General features: G+C 41.3%; 1 protein-coding gene across 2 annotated transcripts in view; it reads right to left on the bottom strand.

The window, feature by feature from the left end:
* The window catches only part of il1rapl2 (interleukin 1 receptor accessory protein-like 2), a 390,657-nt gene that overhangs the window by 64,370 nt on the left and 306,080 nt on the right, over positions 1-20,207 (bottom strand). For both annotated transcript variants that reach the window (XM_070962120.1, XM_070962121.1), the window contains exon 7: positions 473-547. In XM_070962120.1, the coding sequence (XP_070818221.1) occupies positions 473-547 (75 nt within the window). The remainder of the gene's footprint in view (positions 1-472; positions 548-20,207) is intronic.

Genomic DNA, 20,207 nt, shown 5'->3' with positions numbered 1-20,207 from the left:
AATGGAGCACCATCTTGAAGTTCATGTCATTTTTAACATTTGCTCGTCCAGGACCAATAATGACGACCTGGGTTGTTAGCACACACAGTGACAGCCTCAGTGCTGAAGACAGAAAGAAAAGGGTGCCATCTACAGGAATATCATGAACAATAATGCACGGCTTGATATGACCTGATCACATACAAACACCTCATGCACACAGCGGCTAAAATCCTACACCGAAGTGTACATGAACACCCACACTGAAGGTATCTATGGCATAGCTATATGTAACAACTTACATCAAATACAGTTACAGCTTCAGTGTTCATTTGTGCCTGAAGGCAAACTGAAGACATCTGCACCATGAAGAAACATCACAGACATGAACACTTTGCACCAAAGGTGGAGGCAGCATTCTCACAATGAGAGCCGTAAGAATGACCACTTTAACATAAGAATAAAGAAACAGAGAAGAGCTGTTGGTCCTTACCAGGGGTGATTTCTATCACTGTGTCTTGTCTCTCCGGGGGATAAAGGATCTTGGGAGGCTGAGTGGTCTGGAGAGCTGAGAGAGAGAGGGAGCGAGATACAGGAGGAAGATTGATTATCAGGAGTGTGAGAGTTTTAAACTAATGGCCTAAACACAAAGGCGAAGGAGAAAAATCCACTTTATTTCTCATTGCATACAAACGTTCATTATATCCATCCATTAATATGTTCTGCTGGCTTGAATAGAAAGTCATTTTTTTTAAAGAAAAGGTAGAACAAAACGAAAGGTGTTCAGTGTTTCATTCACGCACAGTAGCAAAACTCTATGTCAAAAAAGAGTTTAATGTGTCAGCGCTTCTGTCAGCTGGATAAAAGAATCTGAACAGGCAGTGCAAGGACAGATAGAGTGAGAGAAACACAACAAAGGTCAGAGAGTTGGAGAGTGGAAACTAAGGCATGCATGGAGCAGAAGATATGCAGTAATGTAGGTCTGAGATTTGGGTTAGCTTTAATAACAATTGCTCTGTGGCTGTCAGAAAAAGCCCAGTGAGAGAGCTGACCTTTGCTCTATCAGCTGATCATTGCTCTGGAGCATCTCCAAGCCAAATATAAAGAGACTTGAGCTATTTGAACGGCACACCCGCAAAGATGCTGCCTCAGCCACAGAGGCAGCTCAGCACACAGCTGATCTCACCACAGGATTTCTGTCTCTTTGCAGACAAACAGGTTGACTGACTGACGAGGTTTCAGCTCTGATGACCACCACCTGCCACATGAGTTACAGCACATGTAATCTGTCCTGTGCCTGAGTTTGAGAAACTTACTGGCATCAACAGATTCCTAAAGATCATCAGATAATCATACTCATAAACTGATAATTCAACAAGCCGTAGTGAAGGTGATTGGTATTCCAGGAACATACAGTGCAGAGCCTTTACGTGCCACTGAGGCTGCCAGAGAACAAAATTGATGAGATGAATAAAAAATTGCCTTTTCAAACAGCACAGAAACAAACCCTGATTTTAGCCATGCTAGCAGTGTGTCTCTACGGCTCGGGCACTGCTGGTCTGTTGCTCAGTCAGTCTGTCCAAAACTCTGTTCAGTGTTAACATATCTCAACAACTACTGGATGGATTGCCATGAAGCTGAATACAGTTATCCATGTCCCCTTATGGATAAAGTACAGCAACTTCAGTGATGATCCCTTGATGTTTCATCGAACACCACCATCAGTTCAAAATCCTGATTCGTCCAATAATAATTATTATCATGAAATTATCATCTGTTCACTAGACTTCAGCAATCTGCCACTTGGACTGTACAGCTGCAACACAGTATATGAAGAAGGCCCATTTAAAAGATATTTTAATGTCAGATGCTTTTGGAGGGGAGACATGGTCAAGAAACAAGATAAAAGGTGCAACTGTGAAAATACACATTACCATAGATAGGAAAGTTCTCGTAATGATGAATCAGTATCTCCCTCTGTTCTCTATTTAAATGCTGTTCTACTTGTAATGATGTTCCCTGTATTTGTCTGAAACAGCTAAATCTCAGTGTTCATATCAGAGGTGTGAGTGCAGTGTGCAGAGGTGCTTCCACACATAAAGCCGTCAGCGTCCCATGTTAGTCTAAACTGTTACTTTTTCAGTGACAGAAACATTGTATGGAGAAAGTTTCTTTTTTTTTTTCAGCTTGTGTCTGAGCTTTTTCCCCTATGAAACTGTCAATCCCTCTATCATTCCATCCATCTCTGTTTCTCTGATAAGACTGATAGTTTCATTTGCATTCTGCAGATATCACAGCACCCTTTTGAGATTAATGAGACAACCCTTCACCTAGACCTGCTCCTCTCCTGTTCCTTCCTCTATTCGGATCCTACTCCTTTCCTTTCCTTTCCTTTCCTTTCCTTTCCTTTCCTTTCCTTTCCTTTCCTTTCCTTTCCTTTCCTTTCCTTTCCACCACTTCCCTCACAATCTATAATGGACCTTTAGCTGTTGCTGTCTTCCAGACCAAAAGTGTTCATGGTTTTAACATGAACAGTAAGAAGGTATACAGTAAATGTGAAAATTTGTCATTTCCTTCAGTCCAATCTTTTGTTTTTGGAAATTGTATTTGTAAGCTTTAATTTCACGACATGGTTTGTCATGGTTTCGAGTGTCATATTTGTTGGGTGCACACAGGTGTACTTGCCTGCACTTGTCTGGTACTTTGGGGAGTCACTGTGAACTTGACTGTCAAAGTGAGAAGGAGGCACAGTAGGAGCTTTGTCAGTAGTGATTAAGTAGTGGTGCAGTGCATCTCTCCTACATGCACCGTGTCTTTATCAAGTGACACACCTAACACATCCTACTCAGAGGTCTGAAAGGCTGTTGTGTGAATTGTTCTCTTTTATTTGCAGAAAATCTCGCCAGCAACATTCTAAAAATACCAATGCTGCAGTTAGAGAGGTAAAGCTATTATAATAAAGCTGTATAATGTTGTATACAGTGGAGCTGCATACAGAATGATATTGTACCTTTTGGACCTGACTGGACACTTTGTCCAACTTTCTTGTAGTGCCACACAGCACTACTAGCTGGAAAATTACCAAGGATCTGACACAATGCCAGATGCACCAGCACCATATTCCATTAATTCACAAAAGCCAGCCCTCTCTCTAGAGGGAACGGGAAATTGTAAGAGTGTTTGGGCTCTGTGTTTACCTGAATAATAATCTGAATATCAAAAGGTATGTGGTGAATAGATGATAATGATGGGGTTGAGGTTTACTTTTAGCACACAGCTTCACAGACACACACACACATTTGAGTTCTTTGAACTTTCCGTAATGCATACTTGTCTTTAAAATTACAGTATACTGTTGATATGGAAATGTGTATACATGACAGGTCTGCATGTGTGCAGAGGAAGTGCCATTAGGTTAAAGGCATTGGGTGATTTCAACCCAACAGTCCCAGGAAGTAATGAGTCACAGGAAATAAACACAGAAACCAAATCAGGTCTCTTTAATATGTTTCTACCGAATCGAAGGAACTGAAGATTATGCAAAGCCCCAGCTTGATTTGAGGCCAATTTGCATGCGACAAGACGACAACTCTTGATTAGACAACAGCTGAATGTTGTGCTACTGTGTGATGTTTGAATGGATTCTGGAAAGTAGATTTATAAAGTGGAAGAGCAGATTGAAAATGCCACAATATTAAGGTACTTTTAGATGTACAGAGGATGTGCTGATTTTATAGGGTTATTTTTCTACTTTTGTGTATCACTGAGATGAGACAATTAGCAAATTCACGTAAGGCTGCTATAATCAATATTTATACAAAACAAATCAAGAAATGACGTTGTACTGTATAATGTGAAAAAGGCTGGTCATATTATGAACTCACAGAGAATTATCACAAAACTCTATGGTTCCACTCAGCTCTGCGTGGCTTTTATACGGTCTTTCAGCTCATTGTTTTGATTTTACGAACTGCAACTGTTGGACTGTAAAGTGGGGAGACTGTATTGATTCACTCTCACGGCTCTCATCAGCACCATTCCAGCTGCTGCAAAAGCTTTGATAAATACGCTGTAAGCCAGCAGTACCGGGCCACACAGAGAGACTGAACAAAAAATATTTTCTTGATCATCAGAGTCCGAAAGCATACAAGTTTTATTTTGAAAATCAGGTACATCTGCCTGTGCCTCTGTGCACATGTCAAACTGCTTCAAGGTAATGGTGAGTTGCATTATTAATAATTAGTTTTTATTTGTTTCTACACCGGTCCGGCAAATTATTGCTTTATGTGAAACCGGTCTGTGGTTGAGGACCGCTGCTGTAAGCTACCTGTCAAGCAACAAACACTGAACGAAGTTAGCGACTGGCTGGTGAACATAGTAGAGAATTCAGCTAAAGAGCCAGATATTTCCCCCAAAAGGTGGTGGAGACCAAACCAAGAGACCAAAGCGGTGCTAATAGTTAAACTCACATTCATCAAAATAAATCCTTATGTTGGTCTGCTGGTTGTGTAAATTAGCAACTGTTTGCTAGCATGTTCTTTTCATGTGAAAATATGTAAATGTTGTAGCTACAGTGTCAAAGAGTCTCACCTCAGAATCAGGGACAGTCTGGAGGACAACTATGGTCCAGAAACCAAACTTGGAAACCAGTTTTAGCATAACTTTCCCTTTCCCTCAGGTGTGATAAAGTAAAGTGTTACTTATGGCCGAATACACATGCATACAGTGTATTTTTCATCTTAGATTGTGGCAGTCAGGCGAAAGCACTGCCCATCCTATGTGAAGCAGACTGTGCTTGTTTCTATTAAATAATTCAGACCAAATGTGATCTACATCGTAATTGTGTAGACTGACCACACAAACTAATTACCAACACCCAGCAGAAGGGCTCAAACCACAGCTGCCTCAGTGCAGTGCTGCTTGTTATGCTCTTTAGACTTCAAATGAGATTTGACCTTTTCCAGTTACCTCATGCGGTGCTGTCTTGCACATTAGGTCATTATTAGTTAGTCATCATTAGTTAGTATCATTAGTCAAAGTAGTCCAAGTTTGTTTTAGTTCTCATCTCCGACTGCAACCGTCACAGGGGATATATATCGAGCATTTTCTTGAACTGAAAGGTCTGTCTGGCTGTGTGTGCATGTGTGTCATCAGATATGAACTTATGTGAGCGCGAGGAAGTTCAGAAAGTCACTTGAGTAACTTTTCTGTGATTTCTGAACACTTTGACACTATCTGAATCGTCCTCATCTGATAATTTCAGTTTACCAGGTGCTTCAAGTGATTAAAACAAACACTGTCTTATTGCAGTCTTTATCTCCACAGAGGCAATGAGCACCGTTTGCACGTCAAACCAAATGTGACCTTTTTTTCCATTTCCATTTAGTAACCTGATGACAGGAAATTTCACCACATAGGCAACTTTTCTATTTCAGTTTAACAGAAGAATGTTAACATTTGAAACGAGAGTCACAATTACATCGCCATTTTCTCAGCATGATGTTAATTATTCCTGTATGTTTTGTACTGCAAAGGGAATGACCTCAACATTTTAAGGATCACTTCATTTTGGTCTCTGCTGCTTTCTGTCCAGTCAAACAGCCAAATATTTTCTGTCATCTGACCTTTGATAATTAGACTTGTGATTTTGTCACACAGGCAGAGTTTTCAAATCTCACTTGAGAGACATTTTGTAAAAGTATAAAAACACAAAGGCAAAGAAAGCCATGCATGCAGGTGATAAGATGTAAGAACTGTGGCTCTATATTAATATTGCCACAACAAATTAATCTCTCAATCAGCGGAATAAGGTGAAAACACTGGCAGGAATATTGCACATGGGTCCAAATGCTCGTGCACGAGACACTGAGGCACTGCTCCATAGCCAAAGGATACCTTTAAAGTGACATAATGTAACTTTTGACAGAAGAGGTAACTTACAAATTTAAGGTGAATTAATTATTGATTAGTTAATTAGGAATATATTGCACCCTAGTTCAATACAATACAATCAGGGATTTTGCAGCTAAAGCCATACATGGTCTGCTAAAGTCTTAAAAAGTCTGGAAATGATGAGATTCTAAATGTCAGATACATATAGTGGAAGACTTGCTCGATCCCAGAAAAGTCGGGACGCTGTGTAAAACTGTGTAAAATCATTTGCAGGCAAACTGTGTTTACTGAATGTTTTTCCGCAGCTCTTTTTTGCTCCTGTCTCAACTTGTTTGAAACATGTCGCTGGCATCGAATTCAGAATAAGCAGATATTTAGAAAAATCAATCAGGTGATGAGGTCAAACATTAAACACGCTGTCTTTGTACTGTTGTCAGTTGTAGCAAGTTATCACATTCCGTTTTATTTGTGTTTTACACAGCATCCAAACCTTTTTTGGAAATGGGTTTATTCTGTAAATTTCTCATTTTAACACATTGGGGCCACATTGGAAATAAGTGTCATCTGCCATTTGGAGTCGTTCTGATGTGCACACCATTTATACTCTACAGCTTTGTTTTCCAACGTGTTGCTTTTCTTCAGCCGTGCAGCAGCTCTGATACGTACAGATTCTTCTCTGTGTGTGTATCCAGCCTATCCGGCCCATGCTCCATAACACCCTTTAATACAAATGACAGATTTCCATGGTTGAACCAGGTGGGAAGGAACACTAGCGTCCTTTGATGTCTAGTAGAGCGGGTGATCTACGCAAATACATCAATGACTGTGCGTCTGTGTTTTCATTATGCATAAAGCGAGGCGGTAAACTGAACAAACTCTCCAAAACATCGCTGACATATATGCCTGCGATTCAGAGAGGGAGACAGCTGACGACAGCTGACTCACAAATCAAACTGAAGCGATCACAGCATGGAGATAAATATGCAAACATGAAACACAGACTCCCTCTCTCTCTCTCACACACACACACACACACACTCACACACACACACACACACACACACACACACACACACACACACACACACACACACACACACGTGCAGGGTGGAGATACAGCAGGCCCTACAAACACCCCATGAGGACATCAAAGAAGAATCAGTGACAACGCCAGCCCACTACAGGGCACAAGTACACTAAACTGCTACACTGAATACCCCACGTCTCCGGACACTGCCAGGGAGCTCACGCCACAGTGTGAACTCAGAAAACAGAGTACAAAGAGACAGGCTCAGCCACATGGCATGAAATGTGTATTATGATATGCTTTGTTGGAGCCATGACAGAGGCATAAAACGGTGATTTAACACATTGACTCCTGGTGCAGAGATTGCACCCTGAATCCAGAAAAAGGATTTAATTTAGTGACCAGAGAGAGCAGATGTATCCTGAGCTGCACAGCATGGACTGAAGATCAGTACCCAGCCAGTTTTGAGAGCAGTAAGAAGCCTGCTCAGTGTGGATGTTCTAATGCAGCGAGATTAGAAGTGAAGAAAGTGAAGCCGGCACACCAAACCAACTGGGGGGTGTGAGATGTTATCTGCTTTCTGTGAGACATGCGGAGAGGAGGAGAGCGACATGGAGGCCAGCCCGCTGAGAGCGAACACGCCTGAGAGGGCCCAAAAATGCCGGAGGGCACCCGTGAGGCTCACAGGACGATCCATGCTGCACCTCCCTCCCTTTTCCAAGCAAATTTCCTTCAACCCGATGAACCTTCAGGTGGACTTCACTCTTCCTGTGATGAGGGATTGATGCAATACACCTTAGCAGTCTGGATTTCCCTCCATCATAGCTATCAGAGTGACTTTAGAGATGCTGCTTTTGGCTTTCCTCACCTGCTGCTGAATGCTGCATTTTGTGTTTTAATGTTAACGTTTTCACCTGAGTGTCTCAGCACATTCGTGGTTTTATCTGCTTCACTGGTCATTTACTGTCATCGCTGTATTGTTTTTGATAACTTGTTCATTATGTGTTTAATATCAGAGTTTGACTCACTAAAGTGATGCTGTTGAATTAGAAAAAGTGCCTGGCTATTTGCTTTGCATCAAATCAACAATCATTTTATTTTCCCTCCTATTTTCCACCATTTGAGTGAAAAAAAGAAAGATTCTGACAGGAATAATGAGTCTTACTGTGACTCAGGCAGGACATACAAGTCTAAATGTATCAGGAATAAACATTAATGTCTCCCACTTCTCTGCTCTGCCAGACATTTCATATTTACCCAAAAGGTCAAATCCATTTGATTTACAGAATATCGTATCTGCTGAAGCACACTGAACAGCATAAAATGTACACATTTTTCACTGCTGTTTTTAGAGAGCACGAAGGCTGACAGTGTCGTTTAGTCCACGCTTAAACTGTCTGCTTACTCAAATGCTGTATTCAAGTCCAGCTTTGAGGTTGATTATTTCTAAGATATTTATGCCACTTCACACTTCTTTATACTTTTATTTTCCTCTTCCACTTAATTTCGAAAGGGAAATATTGTACTTTTTATTCCACCATCACCACTTTGTCACTGTGCCAAGTTGCCACTTTGCCCAAAATATATACTATTAATATATACAGTAGAGACATACATACATTCATATGGAGATATCTGTTTGTAGAAATCACTACCAAGCTAACAAAACACAATATTAAAACTTAATTACAAGGATAATTTGAAGACTGTATGAGCGATGTTAGTCATAAAATGTTTAGAGGAGTTGTCTGTAAAGTTGGTTGTATGGGTTTTGAAAAATACTTAGCATTATCAAGTCAGCACTGTAGCCATAACATTAGCAGGACTGGAAATATATCCTTCACAATTCTACAGGTCGCGAAAATGTTCCGTATCATTGCTGAGCTGTCTTATTCCACCACACAGTTTATCACAGAAAACAGGCTGAAATCTTGGGAATCTTTGGGAAAAGAATCTAAAAATGATCTGGACGATATGCTAAGAAATAAAGAAAACATAATCCTCTGTAGTTGTATTTGTAGTTGCCTTTAAATGGTAATTCATTTTAAACCTCGGCCTTGTTTTTACATATTTTGGAGTCGAGATGAGTAATGGATATAAAAGGTTTTGGGTTTGGAAACGGGCTGCAAAGTAATCCTTCTGGCCAAATCCTCCCACTGAAGGTGTTTATTTCCTTTACCTATGCACTCTGAGGCACACGTCAGACATCCATGTTTGCTTTGCAAGGATTTCTATATTCCTGAATGGCAACTTGAGCTTTTAGAAAAATCTGAGTATCAAAGACGTTATATATTTCTGATTTGGACACTGATATGAATGTATTTACATGTCAGTAATGTAAAGTAATAATTATTGTGTCTACAAAATGACAGGACTGTGGCATGAATCCACTCTGAATGACTTGTAAAGTACTGTATGTTGAGTGACAGTAGCTAGCTCGCATTATATAAGCGCGCATCAACTGTGAAGGCTAATCTCTTCAACAAGAAAACGTCACTGGCCTCAAATTGTTTTTGCCATGAATGCAGCTGATGTTACAAGGATGTTACTATTTTTGAAACTCCTACATAAGCAAGCGGATTTTCATCTGCTGTCACGTCCACGTAACTGTCATCATTTTCAATAGGCGGCGGAAAAGCAATCCCTGCTAATACTTACATTATATTCAAGATAAACTACCTGCCTGTTATCAGTTCCTGGTGTATACTTATGTGTAAACACTGAGCTTTGGTTCCAACAAGGCACCAGAAATATGGATAACTTTGGCGCCGGCTGTTTTTATTCAATAAACAGGCTGATCTTCCTAAAAGAGGGTGTGCTATAAATGCTATTACAAAGCAGACTTGACACAAACATTCTTGGATGCAATTCTACATCTACTTAGAAAATGTGAGGGGTGAATCATTCTTGACTGCCAACAAAAGCCTCTTGGAAACAGAAAGCTGAATCATAGCAGAGATGACGCAAGTCCAGCTTATGGTAATGTCATTATGATGATCTGGTGTTGTGTGAAATACACATAGGCCTGCTTCTGATGCAACGACAAGTCTTTGGAGAGAGCCAGAGCCCGGAGGCAAAACACGCTGTGTAACGCAAGCGTGTGCGAGATCGATGGGTTTTAATGTGAGCCTGGTGCAAGTGCTGAGATGGGGGGGAAACATTAAACCAAAGTGCACCTCTCTTTGCACCCACACACCCACACACACACACACACACACACACACAGATGTATGCACTGAAGATCATTATCACTGGAACCATCTGCTCCGGAGCAGTGCCACACTGGAGGGACACCCTGATGGTGGAAACAAGTGCTCTCCCTTAACTCTGCACATAGAGCTGAATGATTAAAGACATAAATTAAAAATGAAGGGCTCTGTAGGGAACGAAGGAGGCTGCAGAGAGAGGAGAACAACACTTGATGAGCTTGGCTGTGACAGGTACCAGGTGAGCAAATTTAACTGGCTAAAGCGCACAGACAAGCACTTTGAAATGTTGGGAGAGGTTTTACAATATACATATCACACTATCATATCATACTACAAGGGCTTGTGCACAAAATATCACATAGTTATGTATTTGGTTGGTGAAAGCTGAAGCATTTCAGCAGAAAATTCCTATGATGAAAGCAGAAATCAAACAAGGGAAGGATGTCAAAGGCTGGGCACGCTATCTTTCTTCTAATTATTCTTCATATTATGAGAAAAAGGGTTAGCATGATATTTGTTTTCTTCTACCTCCAGACAGGTTTGGTGACATTCCTCATTTGTCAATTACGCCCAAAAGCTTTGGAATACACTGCCCATAGATATCAGGGAAGCCAGCTCACTAAATATTTTAAAAAGAAAGCTAAAAACTTCTGTCTTCAATTTAGCTTTTAAATGCAAAAGTTTGCTCAAAATTTCTGAGTAGTTAAGTGAGTAGAAGATGGACTGATCGCCAAAAGGCGTAAAGTTGAAGATGAAACATGCTCTTCAACATTTTAAACAGGATTAGTGCAGAAGAAAACCATCTAAACAAGCCTGATGCATTCTGGGAACAAGTCCTGTGGGCGAGTGAAGTTAAAATAGAACTTTTTGGCCACATTGAGCAACAATAGGTTTGAATGAATTGGATGAAAAGAACACCTCTTCAGCTGTCGAGCATGGGGATGGATCATTCATGCTTTGGGCTTGTGTTGCAGGCAGCAATATACCAGCAAATTCTGTAATCAAGCATCATGATGTCTGAAAAAAGAAAAGATGATGGCTTCTGCAAGAGGATAATGATCCAAAGCACACCTCAAAATCTACAATGGACCACCTAAATAAAGTGTTATCTTACCTTATCTTATCTTAAGAGACAAAGCTGAAGGTTTTGCCATGGTCCTCACAGGCCCCCAACGTAAACATCATCAAAAATCTGTGGATTGACCTCAAAAAAGCGGTGCACGCAAGACGGCCCAAGAATTTCACAAAACCAGAAGGCTTTTGCAAGAAAGAATAAGTGAAAATCCCCCAAAAAGAACTGAAAGACTCTCAGCAACACAAAGCCTTTACAAGCTGTGATACTTGCCAAAGAGGGTGTTACTAAGCACGGACTGTGCAGGCTCTCGCTCCAGGCCCTTTTCCATTTTTGTGACTTTAAAAATATAAAAGTTGGAAATAAAATGGTAATCTCGCTTGAAACATTAAAGAAATGTGACATCTTTAATTTTATGTTGTTTGGAAATCAGGTCGTCAGGGGTACTTCTGCATGACATTGTATGACTTCCTGACCCACAGAAACCTTTGCACACTGCTGCACTTTTCACTTTTTTTGCATTATAAGCAGATATCTCTGGTTTTAACTTCATTTTATTATTGCTATTCAGTGGCTTTTTTTCCCATCTTATGTTATGGACTTGGTGCATGTAACTTCTTGTAAAACACTGAGCTGTGTTTCATGTATGAAAGGTACCACATGAATAAAGCTTCTTCTGCTCATTATTATCAAAGCAGTGTGCTGGACTCCCTTCTGTGCCTTTGGTGGATTCCTTGTCTTTGGTGGATCTTAAAGGTTTGAAACTGAGAGTGTTGCACCTCCAAGACTTATTGGTTTCATTTAAATGAAATATCTAAACATGCCAGTTTTCTTCAGCGGAATGTTGAAATGGATAAGAAAACAGATGAATATAATAACATGATATCAACACATGAACATAAACGAAACACCATCCACAACACAATCATGAAATGGACCCCGTTACTTAAAATCTCATTTCATCAGACAAAAAAATTGCAATCCAAGCCTGCCAATGAGTCTCAATAGAAGGTAGAACGCTCTTCATCCCGCTACAATGAAAAACCCATTTGGCTGTGACCCCAGAGAGCTCGCCAGCTGATGTCCCCCCACAGGCAGACATCAAATGACACCAGAAAGCTGAGAGCTGGAAAAATACACGAGATGAATGAAAGAGAAGAATCCAAGGAAGGAAATCAAAACTAAGACAATGAGTATAGATACAGCCCAGACCAGCTACATCCTTTAGAAGCATGGCTGGCATTGCTACCTGTGTGTGTGTGTGTGTGTGTGTGTGTGTGTGTGTGTGTGTGAGTGTGTGTGTGTGTGTGTGTGAGAGAGAGAGAGAGCGTATAGTTAGTGATTCTAATGAGTTGATTTAAATCAGTTAAGGGACTCTTACATATCTGCCGCCGGTCCCACCGACAGCATGGATGGGAACACGCACTATTTCCAGTGTAGGGGCTGGGGGCAGCTCAACCACCCATGGAGATTTAGCTAATTATCTTTCTGCTATCTGTAGGCTGTAGAGCTCTCTCTCTTTCACAAAGGCTCACAATGGGCAGGCGGCGTCACTGCCAAGACACTGAAGAGGCAAAACATGCAGCAACTTTGAAATACTTTCTCGTATGTGACAGAAACACGCAGTAAACACTCATGGACTGACTGTCTTGGAACGTGTTTGTGGGAAGACGGCTCATCAGCCTGTTGCACAAAAGCAGTTTTACATAAAAATAATCAATTCAAGTCATTATTTACACCAGCCAAATCCTGTTTGTGTGGCTCTTGCTGCCATGGAAGGTGCTTTGTTGTTGTTTTTGTTAATATCTCATCTCATTACATAGTGTATGTGTCAAGGATGGTAGCAGTTAGCCCCGGTTACACAAACTGAGTTGAAAGAGAAAATAAAAGTGAAATGTGAAAGGGTGATCCAAACTTTCTGTTGCTGCTGTCCATCATGCTTTACTAACTGGCTTCCTGGCTTAACTTGGACTGATTCTTTGACATTTCAGGTCACTCTGCAAAGCCTTGGCCAAACTCAGGCTGGTTTTGGCTGAAGGAGGCCCCATGGTCAACTGCTGCTGGGATGCAAGCCGGGAACAGATCACGCTGAGAGCATCTGATGTTGACCCCAGCTTACATGATGACAATGATGATGCATCCCAGGGTACCCTCAGGATGCATAGTTAAAACAGGGACGTTACCATTTGTTTACCTCTAAATAAAGAGCTTAAACTGTTGTCTGACTGCTCATATAGTCATAGCTCATAAGTGCCCCGCTGCACTTCTCTGAAGCGATGACACTGCATTCCCAAAACTATAAAAGTAGATTGTAATAAAGCAGGACTACCTTTACCTTTGGTAAAGATTAAAAATGTGTGACCTGTCAAACACCTTTTTAGAGAGAGTTTTGTCTCACTCTGATGAGTGCAGAGAGACAGCTGTACGGCTCAGCCACAATGTTTTATCAGACCTGACAGTTTTACGCCTTTCTTCCTCGTTTCTTTCTTTCTTTCTTTTCTTGATTTCCCCTTCATATCATCCAGTATTCATGTGTGGGATGGATGTACAGTAGGTTGGCCTGTTTGCAATGTGGTGCAAAGTGAAAGTGCCAGAACAGTTTCATTGCCGATTTATATTGTGAAATTTCAATATTTCAGTAATCTAAATATTTGAATAATGATCTCTGCAGCTGAGCCACTGATTCAATGTGCTATTGTGCTGCCAGACATGAGTGCGTACTTATCGCAACATGTGCAGTAGACGCATTTATACTGCTGAAAATAGCACAAGCACTTCTATTACGGCTCTCATGGTCATCATTCTACCTTGGCTATACTGCTACTGTCTAAATATTCTTTCCGCTCCAGTGATATATATTAGATGGAAGTAAAGTGTCAGGTTTTGGTACTTCAGGTAACCTTGACTCACAATGATCTTCGCACAACTTTTAAAAAAAGTGAGTTGGGGCCAAAATGTTGATTATGATGACATACGCACATATGACATTGAGCAAGAAGTGAGCTCTTTGTGTGTGTGTGTGTGTGTGTGTGTGTGCGTACGTTACTGCATCTGGTGAGAGGTGATAAGACCTTTAATAATGAGCTTGTTCATTCCGTCATCAGTCAATGTGCTGTCACTGTCTTGGCCATATTCAATCATTAATACATTTTTCATTTCTACACACAGACATTAACAGGGATGGAAGGAGAGAGAGTCAATGAACATTGAAAATGACTGAGCAGGGCCTAGACAGTGACAAAATCTCTCTCTCTCTCACACACACACACACACACGCGCGCACTTCCTGTCAGAAGCGAGGTCATACTCAGTCATTAAACGCTACATTTACATACTGCCCTCATCATGTGCACACACACCTTCATCTTCCATCATTAGCCTGTGAATTTTCTGAATTAAATATCACTTCATTTCCTGAGAGGAGAGCATGGCATTGGATGAATTACAGGAAACGTCTTTCTCTCTTTCCCACACCTCTCAAATAATTTCATTTCCATCCTCGGAGTGAAAACAAACCGGAGGAAACGCTCGCTCCTGGTGGCTCATGAAGCGTGCTGCTCCAATCTGCTGCAATTTGTTGGCTTTAACGAAAGTGACGTTACTTCAATAACTTCTTTTTGAAGTTTGGTCCTCAGTTTTTTTTTTCCAGTGACTGAAACAAGCACCTTGGCAAATTTGGAGATAACAACAGAATCCATATTCCTTTAGTTTAACACGCACACACACACATACACACACTCACACACACACACGCCTAATGAGGATAGAGGTGACTGCCAAAAAACAAGGTGAGCATATCACACACACACACACACACACACACACACACACACACACACACACACACACACACACACACACACACACACACACACACACACACACACACACACAACATGCACGTAGAGCCAGAAATAGAGGCACTAGCACCTGCACACAAACCTACACGCACACTGAACGATGGATTCTGTCCCCTCGTTCCAGTACCAACTGTGCTGTGATGCATGATGGGTAATTATTCAAACCTTTATGTTTTAACGAGAAACATGTCTCTGACATCCATTTTATTAAATACTCTTGCAGGTCAATGTTGCATTCACCTGTCATCATGAAATATGTGTTTCACACTCACACACGCGCACACACACACACGTGCACACACACAAACAGAGAAAAGTGATGAAGGACATATCGTGATGCCATACATATTCATAATGAAAATCAATAATGGGGATGAAGATGCATTGATCTGAAAGGAAAAGCTGGATTTTGTTAATCGATACTGAAGCCACCTGGTCATAAACAGACAATAAACAAAAACATAAAACATTAGATGAGATGATCCATTTCATTCATGCAGACATGTCGCATTTGTGTTATTGGCTGTTGGCATTTCGCCTGTACGCTGTCTTAAAGCAAAGTCGACTCGCTCAGTTTACAGCACCGACGACAATGATAAAGAAATACCACAAATGGATCTGAGTGTGTTGGAACTGCAAAGAAGATGTTGAAAGGCTTTGTAGAGCTGAGGGGAACCGCCGTGCTGGATGATGACTCTCTGTGGGTCGGTCACCATCAGCATCTTTCACACATGCAGCCATTTTTCAGTTGCGAATATGAAACTACTGATTAGTGCAGGAGATGAAAACTCTGGATGTTTTGAAATGTTTCACCATCAACAGGTTTTCTCTGAACACAGAGTCATGTCGATGCATCTTTGCTTAGATTTTGAGCTCCCAGGAGCACATTTTTATCTGTTCAGTCTCAACACACCCTCGCCTGCTGTTGTCCTCATAAAGAATATATCAAATATGCATTTCTGTGTGATGACATTAACTGTTCATCAGTGTTCAGTCAACGATGATGAATGTATTTCACCTTTTTTCACTGTTAATGCACCTGGCCACCAAAGTGTGTAATAGACCCATTGATCCACTAGAGGATAGCATGTCAGTGTGAAGATCTGCTCGCCGACGCCTGAAAAGCACACACACACACACACATATGAAGGTGCAGAACCAGCGTGGGCCGCTAATGACGGCAGTGAAGGACAAATGTAGTATAAAGGGATTGTTTTAAGGAAGCAGTTATTCAAAGCCAAACCATAATCTTATCCTGAACCTAACCAAGTCGTTTTAGTGTCTAAACCGATTAAAACTGCAACCGTCACCTGAAATGTTCTTCGTAAGTTTTATTTTCAAAGTGTCCGGCGTGGATCTGTGGGTGTATTACATGCTTTGGCATGATACCAGCTGACCCGGCCCCAGGCTACATTTATTGAGTGTGGGCTAGTCAGAGCTTTAAAAGTTTTCAAAAGTACTTGAGGCCCTCAAGGGTGCAGACTCAGACAGTGTTTTCCCCAGTGATATATTACAAGTTCAGAATGGGTTTTGGAGTGATACCGTAATGTATGTATAGAGAGCTGTTAGGCTGGCCAGCCTCCAAAATGTCGGCACCCACAACTCCTGAGGTCATTTGTGAAGAGCACTGAGGAAGCACAGAGGGACCTCCACAAATATACACACACACAAACGCGCGCACACACACACACCCTGCTGCTGTCCCCATCTGCTGAAAACGCACACACACTGCCTCGGTACAGAGGGGGTTTGAACTCTGTCCAAGTGGCTCTTGCTGTGTTTACTGCTGTTGATGTCTGGATACATTTCATGAAAGGTGTATTTGTGTGTTGCTGTGTGCACAGATTGAAATCAGCACTGCAGCATCAAAATAAAAAAAAAAAAAGAAAAAGCAAAAAAAAAGCAAAAAACAGGTTTGAAGTGGTTTGGAACAAATGCTAAAAACAGCTGAAGACAGGTTTAGGATATATGAGTGAAAATGTCTGACAGCAGATTGAGCTTTAAGTCACGGCTTAAGCAAAGAGGTCGTGGCTCCTCAATGAGCAGGAATGATCGAGAAGGAAAGACAGAAACAAACAACTCTCCCGTCTTAAAGCAGCATCAACTCCCAGCAGGGCGACAGTCGTGTCCATTTAAACTTACAATCTGTGCTGTGGAATTCAGGACGACTGTTAGCAGGTTGGGTTGAGAGGAAAAGCTGCTGTTTCATCAGCCGTCATGTCACTGTCAGCTTCACTGCACGGTTCCTGTAGGAGCTTAGCTTTTATTTTTGCATTGTTGTGTGTCTGAAGCCACCTTGGGCCTTCTTGCTCTGCGCTTGGATGGACGCCTATGCTGTCTATCACTGAGAAAATTCAATAAATCTGAATCGGTGTAGAAAGAATTGAAGACACTTCCCTGTGGGGCTGCATGTCAGCTCCTCTCTTTTTTTGTGAGTTTTGAGTTCACATATAAATCCTCCAGTGCTACCCAACTGTTCAGCCACATTGATTGGACTTGATTTTCCCTTGTATCTCCCGTCGTTTGGCTCATACAACATAGAACATCTTCATGATTAAGAAACTGTGTCGGCTGTGAAGACCGGCCCTCTTGATTTCCATCAGATCACACAGCAGATGAGTCACACACACTCACAGACACATCTCCAGCCAGAAGTGCTTACACAGGTACAAAAAGTGCTGTATGAAATATTCAGAGCAGTGTCGTGCACAGACTCCAAAATGAGTGGATACCATGTCGGAGAGGCTTCTTGGGTTTTGATCTGGAGGTTTTCTTGCTTGTTACATCACTTTTTTTTTTTTGTCTCTCTGCACGGTGAATCATCTAATAAAACAAAGGCTAAACAAAGGCTGCTCGACACATTCTGCTGTCTCTAACTGTGTGAAATGTGTCTTGTCATGTCGAACATTTGTGCATTTTTCATAAATTAATTGGTCCTCAGATGTTTTCGCTGGGAAGAAAGTCAGCTCTGAGACTACATAAGACTGAGAGAGAGTTTGTGTAACCATCGGCATTGTATTAGAATCCCTCTTCATTTCTTTATGTTGTTGACCTTTCTAAAATGCTACCACTCATCCGTATGAAATCATCTAAAATCCTGAACAGTAAATTCAATTACCTGCCATTATCATCGCCATCACCTTTAGCACTGAAACACTCATGAACGTTTCTGCAAAGTGGCAGGATGTTCACACTGAAAGCATCTGCAAGACATTCAGTGAGAGCCAATCTCCTGTTTTCCCGACAGCAGCTGTTTAAGGTTCAGCAAAGACTGTGGCCTTGGTTCAATAATGAAGAGAAGATGAGACGGTGACTTTATTAAGCACAATCTTTCTCTGAAGCTGAACCTGAAGTGCTTCTGTTGCGAGAGGCAGACCTCAGGATATGAGGCGGACATCACAAATGACTTTACTGACTCCAATCATTTCATTGAATTCAATTCAAAGGATCGCAATCACTGACGATGTCGTCCTTTTAAACTAAACAATGGCTTTTCACGGCACGCACGAGTTGTTTCACTGATCAGAAAGCTGCTGCTAGTTCAAACTGTTACGTTACGTTCAGTACAGAACTACAGTCTACACAGTGTACTGTGTCTGGGTTCAACAGCTCAGCTCAGTCAGTAAGCAGTCAGATTTACATATGTGCAGGCATAAACTAAGACGTGTGCATCTGCATACCACAGTGTGTGTGTGTTTGAGTGTGTGTGTGTGTGCTTAGCTAAACCTGTCTCTGATTATTTTAGTTCTAATCATTTGCTGATGTACGTGCACATCAATGTGTGTCTCGACAGGCAGTACGTGACTGAAAACAAAATAATACTCGAGGATGACTTTCATCATCACGTCGTCAGAAATGGGCTCAATTGTTAAAAGATATATAAAGTTCGTTCAATGAAACCAGGTTTCCTTTTCCAATCAGCGAAGGAAGGACGTGTTCCTCAAGTGTAAAAAACTAGAAGATAAACGCACCATCATCTGATGTCACTGATGCTTTCACTGACCACATTAATTACAAGCAGGTGAGGGTGGAAATGCCTTCATTTGAATGAAGAAAGACATTTCCACAATCCTTTTCCAGCCAGTCAGTGAGAGGTGGAGTTGATGCTCGTGCACAAAACAAGTGGACGAGGAGGGGGAGATGGGGGGGTGGGAGGGAGGGTAAATCTGCCCTGCTAATGTGTAAATGCATTGTGAGGATGGAGAGATGACAATATCGACAACCTTCCTCCAGAATGACTCGCGCCTCCTTTCAGGAGGAATCTCCATTCTGCCTATTGTCCTGGACTGTTTGAGTCACACTGTTTCTCAAAAACAGAGATCAAACAACAAAGACTCTAATCTGCCAAGACAGTGATCAATACTTGTTCTGCTGATAATGAATAGACTTGATAAACTTCTTAAAAAGTCAAATGAGAGTTTATATCCAGCCCCAGCTATTAAAGGACTGGCACTGCTCTATACTTTTGTTATAGACAACGAAGAGTATAAGCAACAATGAAGTACTTCTACTAACAAGTACCACAGTATGTATGAAAAGACTGACATTGTGTATTCCACTGTGCCATAGAGCTCCACTGTTGTCCAAAAACTACGAAAAGACATTAGTGAGCCACACTGTTGACTGGGTGACATATTCCTTCATTACCATGAACACACACATTGTAGTTTATTTTGAGTTGATCCCACATTTACTGTCCTGCTGTCACAAATACTCACTCTGGCACCAAATGTGTCCTGATCCACAGCTGAAAATAGTCCCCAGCAAATGCATCATTTGCCCCTGTTCACGTCACATTTGCTAAGAACTAGAGTCCAGCTGTTTTAGGAAATTGCCTGTCCTTCTTTGTTACTGTTTTTCACACTAGTAAAACAAGACTGTCTACAGCCATCCTATGCGAGGCAGGGCCATGCTTTAGCTAAATGCTAACGTCAACATGCTCACAGTGACAATGCTAGCATGTTCATCATCTCAGTTTGTGTGTTGGCATGCTAAAATTTACGAATTAGGACTGAACACAAAGCACAGCTGAGGCTGTTAGCAGATGTTTGGTCATAAACCAAAAACTGCACGCATTAAAGTTTAGTCCTGATGTCGTTAGACGAAAAAGTCAGAGGATTATTATTATAATTCATCCCGAGGGGAATACAAATGTCTCCACCAAATTT

The sequence above is a fragment of the Chaetodon trifascialis genome, chromosome 5, assembly GCF_039877785.1.
Source record: "Chaetodon trifascialis isolate fChaTrf1 chromosome 5, fChaTrf1.hap1, whole genome shotgun sequence".
Lineage (NCBI taxonomy): Eukaryota > Metazoa > Chordata > Actinopteri > Chaetodontiformes > Chaetodontidae > Chaetodon > Chaetodon trifascialis.
Note: the sequence above shows the minus strand (reverse complement) of the source record. Positions and strands in the feature narration are given on the sequence as shown.